The 13,332-nt window shown below is 47.4% G+C and overlaps 1 protein-coding gene across 3 annotated transcripts in view; it reads left to right on the top strand.

Moving 5' to 3' along the window:
* ptprsa (protein tyrosine phosphatase receptor type Sa) overlaps window positions 1-7,707 on the top strand; it is a 212,402-nt gene extending 204,695 nt beyond the window's left edge. For all 3 annotated transcript variants that reach the window (XM_079739953.1, XM_079739951.1, XM_079739952.1), the window contains 4 exons: window positions 330-455; window positions 3,065-3,219; window positions 6,429-6,564; window positions 7,036-7,707. In XM_079739953.1, the coding sequence (XP_079596079.1) occupies window positions 330-455; window positions 3,065-3,219; window positions 6,429-6,564; window positions 7,036-7,104 (486 nt within the window). In that variant the 3' untranslated portion in view covers window positions 7,105-7,707. The remainder of the gene's footprint in view (window positions 1-329; window positions 456-3,064; window positions 3,220-6,428; window positions 6,565-7,035) is intronic.
* Window positions 7,708-13,332: the final 5,625 nt, after the last annotated feature.

The raw sequence follows: 13,332 nt of genomic DNA, 5'->3' as shown, positions 1-13,332 counted from the left end.
GGGACTTTTAGAAACATGTCATTAAGGGACTTGCAGGTCTTTGGCATCTTGCTAAACAAGGATGACTACCGCTCAGGCTGCACTCACACTGGGGATCAAACCCGGAACCTTTCTACCAGAACCTTTCTACCAGAACCTTTCTACCAGAACAAAGCAACTAACTCTAATCCTCCCACACTATCCTGACACGTTCTTATACATATTAACATTTAACTCCACAACATTAGACCAACAAGTAAGCTGGATGAGGTTCAATGTCTGCACCAGTCATCCATACATGTGTGTTCGTACCTTAACCCTCTATCTTGTGTTCCCTCGCCCCCTCACAGGAGAAGTGCCACCAGTACTGGCCAGCCGAGCGCTCGGCACGGTACCAGTACTTTGTGGTGGACCCCATGGCAGAGTACAACATGCCCCAGTACATCCTGCGAGAGTTCAAGGTCACCGATGCCAGGGTAAGGGCGCCAGTGTGTGTGCGTGTGCTGGCATTTTATAGTTAGCGTTTTATAGTTGTTATTCTGGCGCCGCTGTGTTTCGGTTGAGTTTAGGCCACAAAGAACCCGTAAACATATTCCAAGGTGATGGAATTATTCATGCCTAGCAGGTTTCTACTGCTCATTTACAGACAGGTTCGAAACACACCAAGTAAACTAAGTGCACAAAACAAAATACACCCCCTCCTGCTATTCAAAGTTCCCCAGGTAAACACCAGCTCCTATTCCATTCCGTGAAATGTGAATTCAAACCCGACGGGGCCGTGCTTATTGTGAACGGACCTTCAACGTTCTCGCCGTGCACGCTCGTGTGAGCGTGGGCGTGCGTGTCACACGCCCCAGCCCGGTAATAGCCCGGGCAGCAGGCCTCCAGCCTTCTGTCTAGCGATCCAGTCATGTATGTAATCAGCCAATTGGACACCGCGCACGGCCCCGCGGCGTGTATGCTCACGCCTCTCATCGCACTTCCTCCCCCCCATCTCTCCCCGTCTCCCTCTTCTCCTGCGCTCGGATTACAGTGTTGTTGTTTCTGCCCCTCTTTCATATTTAATCCCCCCTCCCCCCCCCCCCACACCCCCTTTGAGGCAAAGGGTTTTTCAGATAATAAAAAAAACGCGAAAGAATGAGAATGAGAACACGCAAGGCCGTAGGAAAGACGAGCGGGGGAGAGATGAGAATCCCGCTTTGTGAAGAGAGAGCGCGATGGTGACAGAGGGAGGGAGCGAGTTACCGAGAGAGGGAGAGAGAGAGAGAGAGAGAGGGAGAGGGACTCGACGGTGAAGGGGTTTAATTCCCGGTCTTCACAACGTGTATCGCTGCGTTAGCCGAGTTTCGACAAACACAAAGGCGTGTGTTTGTTTGTTTGTTTGTTTGTGTGTGTGTGTGTGTGGAGCACAATGAGCAGCAGGAGCCTGAGGAACAGAACAGCGCTCACTGCTCCGCAATGTCCCGACACGCGCCCCACGACACTGGTCTGCTGTTGGAGGAGGAAAACAGGGAGAATACAGCGGTGTCGCCATTGTCCTATTAGCATTTATCCCTGTAGCAGAGGCTCTAATCCAAAGCCTTTTACAGGGGATGACGTTCACATGTCATTCAGGAGCGGGAAGGGGTCAGGCAGTTCGCTTGGAGGTGTTTCAAAGAAGACTGCGGACACTGGGGGATCAAAACCAGAACCTTTCAGATGGGGGTCTAGCACCCTTATCTGGATTACAAGGCGTTTTTTTGAGAATCATGTGACCAGGGGCAATTTTAGGGCCCTGGATCTAAAGAGGTGAGCCGGGGCCACATACTCCCGGTTTATTACTTCATTACCTCTTTAAGGTCAGGACGTGATCCATTATGGTCGACATTGTCTGAGGAAAAGACCCTAGTTGATGTTTAATATTATAGAATAAAGGGAACACAGTAGGGCCAGTTTAGTGAGAGACTGCACTTTGCCACACGTTTCCTCTTGACTTGATCAAAACGTAAAAAACAAGTCACGCTAAACGTCGCCGTCCGATCCTTTTCCTTATCCTCGGCCGGTGTTGAGCCGTGTTCCCGGTGAGATTGAGTGTGTTCGTCTCGCTTTCCGGGCCGTCCCTCTCGTCCCCTCAGACGCCGCTCTCCACTCATCCGTCAGGCCGCTCCATCGATCGGGAGCGTCAGGATTATCGCTCCGTCCACCACGGGCGCGAGGGAGCAGACCGCTTGTCAGGGAGGATGTGCCGTCGATCCTCTGCTTAACCGCCAAGGCAGGGGGGAACGTCAGGAGCAGAGTGAGAAGGGGGGGGTGAGGAGACGGAAAGACAGGCCTTCCGTTGGATGCAAGAGGGCTGAGCTGGAGAAGAACTGCTCGCAGGGGTTTAGGGTTGAGGGAGAGCGGGGGGGGGGGGGGTCTTAAAGGGGCAGTGAACCCAATAATCGTTTTAGTTTGTGAGTAAATCGTGGCTATATGCCTTCTTCCATCTTCAGCATAGTAAACTTTGCCTTTTGGTCGCTTATTAATCCCCAAACACAAGTACGGTTCTATCGATTGAATCAGCAACGATCAACATCAAATCGTATGCCACCTTCTTACGTGTGCTAGATTGTTATAACACGCTGTAAGGTACGTCGTACCTTGGATGTACGAGCGGGGTGACGGTCGATTCACATCCTCCAGTATTAAACACGGACGGTCCATCAGGATCTGTACTCGCTGCTCTGGCGGTTGCCTTTTGATCACTTCACATTTCAAGCTACAGAGGAAGTCAAGTCTTTTCCTGTTACAATGTTTCTGAACTGCATGATGTCAACGCGAGCAACGTTTTGTAAACCCTCGCTCTGATTATTCTGATGCCTCTCTGCCAGGAGTTTTGTGAGACGACTTGCTTGAAACCATGGTTACCAAGATCAATTTTTCCTCTGTGTCCTCTCTCTCCACCTCTTCTCCCTTTCTCCTCTCTCTCTCTCTCTCTCTCTCTCTCACTCTCTCTCTCACTCTCTCTCTCTCTTTCTCTTTTTCTCTCTTTCTCTCTTTCTCTCTTCCTCATACTCACTCACTAACACTCTCTCTCTCTCTCTCTCTCTTCCTCTTTTTCTTCCAGGATGGCCAGTCTAGGACTGTAAGGCAGTTCCAGTTCACCGATTGGCCAGAGCAAGGTGTGCCTAAATCCGGGGAGGGCTTCATCGACTTCATTGGCCAGGTACACAAGACCAAGGAGCAGTTTGGACAGGATGGACCAATCTCTGTTCACTGCAGGTAAGATGTCCCGCCTTCATGTTAGCCACTCTATATTACATGTATAAAGACAGGTTGTCTTATGGGAAAATTGCAGGATATGAAAGAGGGACTTTTCGCTCTCTCTCTCTCTCTCTCTCTCCCTCTCTGTCTGTCTCTCTGTCACTGTTTGTCCCTCTCTCTTGATCTCTGTCTCTCCATCTCTCTCTCCATATGTCTCTCTCGCTCTGTTTCTGTCTCTGTCCCTCTCTCTTTCTCTCTTTCTCTCTCTGTCTCTCTCTCTTTGTCTCTCTGTCTCTTTCTCTGTATCTGTGTGTGTCTCTCGCTCTCTCTGTCTCTCTCTCTCTTTCTCTCTATATGTCTCTCCCCCCCCTCTCTCTCTCTCTCTCTCTCTCTCTCTGTATCTGTCCCTCTCTCTCTCGCTGTATCCCTATCTCTCTCTCCCCTCCCTCATTACTTGTACATTACACGGCCGCCCCATCACGGCTGCGGGCTCCTCTCCTCCATAATGGGGGAGGCCGGGATGCAGACTGGCATTTGCAAAAGGCCCGTCGCAAACGACTCGGACGTTGTTCCCCGGCTTTTTACGAGCCTGTTGTGCCGCCAACTTTTATAGTCATGGTGGTCCTCTTCCAGGGTGACCTTCGTCATTAAGTTGACACGCCAGAACCGGGGGGGAGGCATTAGCTTTAATGTCAGCCAAAGCACAGGGTTATACCACCTCAAACAGTGGGGGGGGGGGGACAGCACGCCAGCTGCATCGTTTGCATTGCGTGTTAAAATGTGAATTATCTCATATTATCCGACTATTCCATTCAGTTACCATTCGATTTATATGGTTTGTTTGTTTTGCCATCACCCAAAATGTCCCCTCAGAATAGTAAGAAGAACATGTGTAAGTGTACATGTAACCTTCCGAGGTTCAAAGGTCACCACCGCCTTTTAAAAGAGAGACACAACGTGTTAGAGAATGATGTCACCGCGCTGATGTCACCAGCCACCCAATGCCACTGGGAGTGGTTAGTGGTGTCGGGGGAAGCGCCCATAAGACTGAGTTATGTCTCGGTGATGAAGTGTGGGTTATCTGGTTCAACAGCGCATCATTCCACACACTAGTCTACGGGTTCCCCAGGAAGGAAGCCTTCTTTACACGCTGGTATCTCAGCGCATAATGTTGTGGACAAATTGCTTTTTGTAAAAGAGGACGGTTTTTACTCGTTTTAAGAATGTATGGAAGAAATACACTTCATTCCTCATTCTGATACTGTTTTACAAACCGTTCAGCAACGCATAAATCTATGCATAGATTTACAGCCCATTGCGTTTACAGGCAGCCAGGCAGTGTGTGCTCCATGCAGCTTTAAAAGGGCCAATTTGAGCACAGTCGGAGAACCTCATTGTCTGACATCTCTGAATTACCCACACACACATTGCCGTTTGTCATTGTATAATTACGTCGAGTGAGGGCTTTGAGCTTCTAACACTACCACTACTTAAACACATCTACTTTATCCGTACCACTTAAAGGACCACCGGCTGGTTTTAATTTAACCTAATGTGTCATGCAGGAACCGGGGAACCTCAATGAGTGAAATGTTGCCTATTTTCTGCACACTAAGCTTAAATAATGTTCAGTTTCCATGGGTAGAACGTCTTTTTCTTCCTGGTCTGGTGACATTCAGATCAGACCCAACCCTTTGCCTTTCCCTCTTCTACTTCCCCTCAGTTCTTCCATCCTTCTCTCTCTGTTGCTGTAGCTCCATCTCTCTATTTCTCTCTCTCTCTCTCGCTCTCTCTCTCCCTCTTTCTCTCTCTCTCGCTCGCTCTCTCTCTCCATCTTTCTCTTTCTCTCTCTCTCTCTCTCTCTCTCTCTCTCTCTCTCTCTCTCTCTCGCTCTCGCTCTCTCCCCTACCTCAGGAACACCATCCTGGCCTCATGCTTATCTCATCCCGGAGCCCCACCTCTGTGGTGGGGCTACGGTGTGTCCTTTTCACGGCTCTCTAGCTCCACCCGGTGGGGGGAGGGGGCTCAGTGTAGTAGACCACCTCTCCCAGGGGACGGGGGGCTCAGAGTTCAGCCACAGAGAAGGGTCTGGGTCAGGGGGCCGGCCGGGAGGGAGGATTCATTCTCCTACTGAGCCCACAAGCTTGACTGCACCACCCCACACACACACACACACACACACACACACACACACACACACACACACACACACACACACACACACACACGTAAACACACAGGCCGACAACGACGCACAAACAAACAAACAAAAGTTTGCCGGCTAGCCGCGTTCCTGTGTCTGCGTCCTGCGGAAGCGATGCCAAGCGAGGCGGCAGCGAGCCTGGAATAAATCTGTGTCATGTCAATTATTGTTCCGCCGGGAAAATGGAAGTCATTTTGGAGAAAAGATGCTTAGAGAGCCGCCACTCCCAGAGTATTTCAGGATCAGAGTTAAGACGCCGGCCCCCAAGAGCAATAGCTGAAAAGATTTTTCTCCGTTTTTTTTTTTTTTCCAATGCATGCCCATGGGTCTTTTTGAGGGTTTCCTGAGTGCTGAATGATGTGCAAGACGGCCGTGTGTGATAGGATGTGTCGGTTGTGTGTGTGTGTTTGCACGCGTGTGTGTTTGTGTGTGTGCCATGCAGCATGCAACTGCAATAGCAGAGTGAGATAGTGGGGGGGACTAAACTTTTTAGCTCAATGTGTATTTCCAATCAGCACACATCAAGATTGGCTTTCATCACTTTTCACCACAAACAACAGGATGTTGTTTGTGGGCACGGCAGGAAATAGATGCGGAGCAGCAGCACTCTGTGCGTGCGTGTGTGCGTGCGTGCGTGCTTGCGTGCGTGCGTGTGTGTGTGTTTGTATGAAACTGGATTAAAGTGGAACTCTGTAGACACTGTTAGAATCACTGTGCGTCACTGAAGCTCCACGTGGGTCTTGAGCTTGTACTGCTACATATCAAAACAGTAAGTAATTGAAACAAAGCAAAGGTGGCCAAAGTGACGACTTATTTAACCCTTAGTATAATGTAAATTATAGAAGTATAATGTACAAAAGGTGTTTTGGTTGGTTATGGTCGTAGGATGCGAAGTGTTGTTTTAACATGTACGTCGTTATTCACTGTTTGTAAAACATGATTTTAATCAGTGTGTGTGTGTGTGTGTGTGTGTGTGTGTGTGTGTGTGCCTGTGTGTGCCTGTGTGTGTGTGTGTGTGTTTCAGTGCGGGGGTGGGCCGGACCGGGGTCTTCATCACCCTGAGCATCGTGCTGGAGAGGATGCGGTACGAGGGCGTGGTGGACATCTTCCAGACGGTGAAGATGCTGCGGACGCAGAGGCCCGCCATGGTGCAGACGGAGGTAAGCAGACCACGACGACGACGTCGTCATGACAACCGCCCGACGTGCATGACTCACGCGGGGACGCGGTCACGCAAATTCAAACATAGGGCCGTTTGATTTTAAAGCGTATTTGAGACCAAAGGGGCATCAAATCCTAAAGGCAGCGTTAAACACAGGCTACTTTGAAAACGCCCTTCCACATAAAAAGTAAGTGCCTGTTGATGTCACTTTTGCTCAATAAAAAATGTCCAACCAAGCGTGGTTTTGGAAGTGGGGAAGGGTTAGTGGGTGTTTGTGTAATGTGGGTCTGTGAAGCCCTTTTAAAGTCTACATGTGACTCAGGGCTATACACACAGGCTCGACTTGCCTTCAGCCTTCATTTTGAGATTTCTGCAACTGTCAAATTGTGAGTGGAGGCGTAGATCGCAGCGTGTTTGACTGAGAAGCTGACGTTTTTTTCCTGTTTGTGTTTGATTGCTTCTCCTGCAGGATGAGTACCAGTTCTGCTACCAGGCCGCGCTGGAGTACTTGGGAAGCTTCGATCACTATGCAACGTAAAATAGCCATCTTCCCTTCCCTTCCCCCCCCCTCCCCCCCCCTCCAGGTATCTGCCCCCCACCCCCCCCACTCTCCTCCTCCCCCCTCCAACCTCGCCTGTCCCCTGAGCCATACAACCTTGCTTGAAATTTGAATAAGACAAAAATGGATAAAAAAAACGATTACCCCAAGAAAATGCCCCCCACCCAGTAAAACCAAAATCTACAAACCACAAAGAACTCCCCTTTCGAAAAGGAGGAACCAGTTTAGTCAATAAAACAAAAAGAACAGCGAAGTTGGAGCAGGGGAGGGTCCAGACCACCTGACACCCCCACTCACCAATAAGAGGAGAGATTTAAAAAAGGCTTTGGCTCACACTCTGGGGGGACGGGGAACCCGAACCAGAGTCGGACTGCGAACCTTACCTCAAGTGTTTCCAATGCGGGAGGACATTGTATACATTTTGTGGAGATTCACTTCTTTAAAAAATATATATATTGTACGTAATACAAAGACAGCAGACAATGGAACGACTAGGGACGAGGTGGACAGAGCGACAGCAAGACGGAGGCAGGTGGATGTAGCCTGGATGAGACGACTCTGCCTCCTTCTTCTCTTACATGTAGTGAGTGTGTTGGCGTGGGGGGGGGGGGGGGGAGGGGGTACTTTATCAATGTCTTACAGCAGGAGCTGTTCAAAGAAACATCTGAATCATGGCTGCCTGTGTGAAAAAACATTCAGTGTCCCCACACGAAACGCCACCTACCCCTTTGGCTAGCCAAGTGGTTCGAAAATACTCAGCAACCAAAATGAAGACGGATTACTTTCCATTTGGTCTGGAGGAACACTGTGTTTTACCCACCAGTGATTCATCCCATTAGCCATTAAAGCAACGCATCGCTTCTCTAGTTACCATCAAAAGGCCAGCCATTACTGAGTAAGAAGGGGCTACAAAACAGAACGCACGCTTCACCATGCTAGCATAGCGGAGGCAGGAACATGTACGTGAAAGAACGTGAACGTAATCAGTTCATTACCGACAGACATTTGGAACGCCCGATTCCCGGTCTCTGGAGCAGGGGTGAAAGGTCAGACCACCCCAGTGTCGTTGTGATGAACTACCGACCCAACAGCGATCTTAAGGTCTTCTGGAAGCCGAGGAATGCTCGGATGAGGCTCTCTCGGACGTGGCCGTTGGCTCTCTGGCCGCTTTGACCTTCAATGTTGTTTTGAAATTCGACCCCTACCTTAAAACTGTTGCATCATGGACGTTTGGTGCGGCCCTCTTTCATTTTAGTGAACGTTTTGTTTAAAAGGATACTGACTTAACAGGTGGTGCGAAAATGCAAGTTCTGGATGTTGGTCGGATGTGCCAGACTCTGCATTGTCACATCTAGAACTTTTTCGGTACTTTTTCCGTTTTCCGTTTTATTTAACGTTAAACACCAAACATGCTGCTTACTTGGTGAGTGCTGTGTGCGTGGCTCTTCCGTGCGAGAGATCATACATACAAAAGGTGCCAGCTTTGCTCATGGGTTCACCCGCCCCTGCCCTCCCCCTGGTGGTCACAACTGATAGTACATCAACGGATCATCCGATTTCTTTCTTTCTTCAAACTACTCCTTCGGCCTGTTAAGCGCTCATATATTGACCGGGCCAGTTCAGTCCCCCCTTGCAGCAACAATGAGAACAAGAACCTCCCCTTGTGGCTCCTGTATGTGTATGCGTGTTAGTGTGTGTGCTCCTTGACCAATCGGATGAACCCAAGTAAATGCTCTCCGGTTCCTCCGTGGTCGGCGGGAACAGGAGAAGGTCCGCCGTGTTGGAATTGAAACGTGACGCCCTGGAGGTGAAGAACTTAGTGACGGCTCACTTGTTCACCCCCTCCTCCACCAATGAAAAGGAAGATATATACTGGAACTAGTGTTTGTGAATGTGGGCGCGCCCGGAGGTGATGGAGGGGGGGGTCTTACTGCGTCAGTCTGGACTGACAGACCCTCGTTCCCCAGACGTTTCAAGTGGCGGGACCAGGAGCTGGAGACATGAGCTGTGTGTGTGTTTGTGTGTGTGTGTGTACTCTGTTTCTCGTTTCCAAAAAAAGCCTTATTGTTACTGTAACTTTACAAATACGTTACTGTTGTATTATGATTATTATTACATTATTATTATTATGATTACCGATTAATCTCATGTTACTTTACATAGCTGACTTTTTATTTAGCTTTATCTTTTTTTTAATACAGTTAGCGTGACATGATAAATGCTAATCTTTTCATATTACATTTAAAGACATTCTATTTTTTCACGTGTTCAGTATAACATATGTCTTTGTGAATGTGTGTATATATATATGTATATGTATATATTATACCACATTCACATTGATAGATATATATTTAAATGCAGAATATATTAGAACTATCCAAACGATTATGAATTAGTTTTTTCTCCTTTTCATCCTGTTTTTAAAGGCCAACCAACTTGTTACGAATTATGTGATTATGTACTTTTATTTCTTTACAGCAACCCTTAACCATTTCTTGTTTGTGTTCCTTTACTGCCATAAGTACGGCCATATCTGCTGTGATAAGGTACTTTCATTTTTAACGTGTTTATAAGCGTGTTGACTTCATTAACCTGTACGCAGTAGAATATTTCGCATCGTGTTCAGTTTGTAATATTATTTTTTAACTGTTGTTTAGCACCCTGTCAGTCAACCATCTAAGGAGAAGACAAAATGGCCCTTTTCTTTGCCAGTTTTTTTTATATTTGCCCCAAAAGGACTTCTTCTGATCGTGTACAGCCTCTGACAACATACAATTTGACGTCCCACAAAAAACTTGCTTTAAAAACATAACACGACCACCCATTGTGTTACCTATCAACTATGACCCAAGATATAATACCTGTAAATAAAAATAAACAAATATATAGATTATATGTATTTGTATAATTTGACACTGAAGCTCACAAACGAAGACCGACTTCCGACCGAGATTGCGATTCCCATGTCCGACTTCTTCGGTGTTCGTAAAGCCTTTTCCCGCCCATTTCCCCTCATAGTATTCCCCCTCAATTTCTGTTTCCTGCTTTTTAAATACCGTTGCCTATAATTTCTCATTCTAGCAATCTGATTGGTAAATGAGGCAGCCTCCGCACTAAAAGCTGTTAAGCATTGGCTGTGGAGTCTCAACTACGGCGCTACCATTCCCTTAAGCGGGAAACCACGACCGTTAGAGCGACTATTCCTTTCTATAATAACTAGTACGGGTGTAAATGTGACCGCCTCCAGACTACAAAAACCCTATCCCAGAGGGGTTCAGTGCTGTAACGACCCCCTTGGACCTCAAACACTATATCGGTCGTCATTTTATACACACATGAACCTCCGGTTACCAAAATGAAAACTCACAGCAACACCCGTACGATGCTAACGCGCTAAGATTCAAACCATAAATCTGTTACCAAGGAAACAATCCATCCTGTGGGGCTACTAGTAAATAATCATAACCAAAGGGGGGCAGGGGGTGTACTCTGTACCTGACATTTGACCACAGTACATTTTCTTCCAAGATCATTTGTATAAAATACCATGTTTTTGTCGGGTTGTTTTTCGAGGGGGGGTTAGTCTTTTTTGTTGTGTTTTACGGGAGGCGGGAAAAAAATCAGGACTTTTAAGAGCCAGGAGGAAGAGGATGACTCGACTTTCCGCAGACAGCTTCTGCTGTGGATTTACAATTCCGCCATCTCCTTCACAGTACTGAGGAGATCTTAGAGGAGTTGTTTGGGAACTTAACTGAACTAAATCCGTTGCGGAGGACTCGTTCTCCGACGGAGACCCCCCAACACGGGCCACTGCGCCTGCGCCAAAACCTTTCTCCGTGGACGTGGTTGGAAGCTTGTGTAATGTGTTATTCTTTTTCCAGTTCATGTAAAGACGCTAGACTTTTTTTTGACAACAGCCACCGAAATGACCAGAGTATTTCGCAGAATTTGGGAGGGGGGGGGGGGGGGGGGGGGGGGGAGAGAGTATAAAAATGAACAAAAGAAGAAAAAGTGTCAAGAAACGTATACATACAACAGCCAATGAGAACAAAAAAATAATGAAATTCCCATACTCGGCAGAATTATTTTCCTTTGTATGAGGGCCAAGTGCTATCACATTCAAACTGTTACTTCAAACTCGACAATAATTGGTTAAAAACCACTGTGTATGTAGATATGTTGACTTTGTATTAAAGAAATGTTGTCTGAAAAAAAAACTGCCACACTTCTGTTTTGTTATTTTCTCCTCATCGTCAATCAGATCCCCTCCTAAAACAAGCCTAATGGATCGGTCCGTCTTTTGTTTACCATTTGTCCATCGGCGTTCATTACAACTACTACGTGCGACGGAAATACAATTAAGCCTGGTGATGTGTGCACACATTCTTCGGATTCCCAGTCAATCAACGCCCGGGGGAGGCTGTCTCTCTGCGCCTGTTTGATCAGGGAGCTTTGTCACAGTCGTACCCTTTGTTTTCTTCCTTTCCCTGAAAGGAGCCCCGGGTGGATAATTGCCAGGCAGGTCGTCTGCTGTGGGGTGTGGTGCCCAGAGGCCTCACCTGCTGGTATTCGCTTCCCCCCCTCTCGTTCTCTCTCTGCTTATTCGCCCTTCAAGTACAATCTCTGACGTGACTTCTCGGTCGGAGATAACCCTGGGTGTTGATCCAAGCACTGGGGCAACAGAGTGGTGAGGTGTTGGTGCTGGGGTTTGATTCCCATGTCCATAGTCTACCTAGTCGTCCATGAGCAAGATGCCTAACCTCTACCTTCTCCCTAATGACATCACAAAACAATGTATCTGAATTCATGGCAAGTCTTCACTAAAAGCCTCTTCCAAATGACGAATAGTACTCAGCCAAACAGCCGTGGCACATTCTAGTGTCTTCGGCTTCTTGAGACCTATCAAATTGTGATTCGTTTAGCACTGGGATTCACACTTAACCACTAGCACTAAAGATTATCTCACGAAAAGGCAGGCCATGTCACCTAAAACGCCAATTTGCTCCGAGAGTGTGCTCAGTCAGAGTGGCTAATGTGTGCGGCGTGGCAAGGCTTCAAGAACGATATTGCCAATTGCCCACTTGGAGGGGCGCGCATAGAGACACTCTGTAGCCGGTGAGCAGGCCGGGCGCATGGGAGACCAAGCAGGAGAGTGAATTAGAGGGGTGATTATGCAGTGAGTCAGACGGCAACTCGTTAGCGTCCAGCTAAGCAAGCAATCATGGAATCGATGTGCCATCGGACCCAAAAGCCACAGAAATGTGTAATAAATGGCAATGCAATAAATTTGATTATCCACAGTGCCGTGGCCGGACTCTCTCCGTCGTAGCAAATGACAAATCAATCTGATCAAGCCACAGGGAGAGCCGAGAGGAGCTAAGGGAAAGCCAGCCACTTGCACCATTGCTTTCAGAAGTTCTTCCATATGCTATGCACTGTTTTTCTCTTTTTCTTTCCCCCCACTCTTCGGTAGGCCTCGTGGATGAGATGTTAAAATATTCATGACACACTATTAGGGGTTTTACGATCACATTTTATAATCAGGGATTTATTGGCGTTTGGATTGGCGCCAGCTGCACAATAAAGGTTGTCAGAAGGCCGTTGTACCACCTGCCCACAAATTCACAAGAGAAGCAGATCTGTGGTGGACCCTGCGTCGCAACGCTCGTTTGCGTGAATCACATACTGTGGTGCGTGAGGTGTTGTGGAGGGACAACAGTGTCGTCTATGGAGAGAGAGTTTTAAAATAGGCCAGATGCCAGGCAGTGGGTTACTTAAGAAAACGAATGAACTGATCAATTATTATGCTGGAATAGAACAATGGGAATGCAATACTTATGTGCAATGTGTAAAGGATCATTTAAAACCTACGTTCTACTAATAGAATGAATAAATGGGCCGCCATTCAACTCAAATAAAAAAATGGGTCAGAGGAGGTTAACTTCAGGTTTTTAGGTTTATCTCTAACATACTAGTTCTGTGCCATTCCATGGTCTCCATCAATAAGATATTCTAATATATTAAGCGTTGCACATGATGTCACGCACATTCCCAGCCGCCGTCTCGGTTCTTACCAAGCTTATAATAAGAATAGTTACCACTGGTTGTTGGGTTATTCTAGACTTAATGGAAATTGAGTACCAGCTGCCCGGAAAGTGCTTTTGGGAATTCAGACTTCTGTAAATGTCATTCTAAAATGATGCC

Source organism: Pollachius pollachius, assembly GCF_949987615.1.
Source record: "Pollachius pollachius genome assembly, chromosome: 7".
Classification (NCBI taxonomy): domain Eukaryota; kingdom Metazoa; phylum Chordata; class Actinopteri; order Gadiformes; family Gadidae; genus Pollachius; species Pollachius pollachius.
This window is presented reverse-complemented; position numbering and strand designations above follow the sequence as displayed.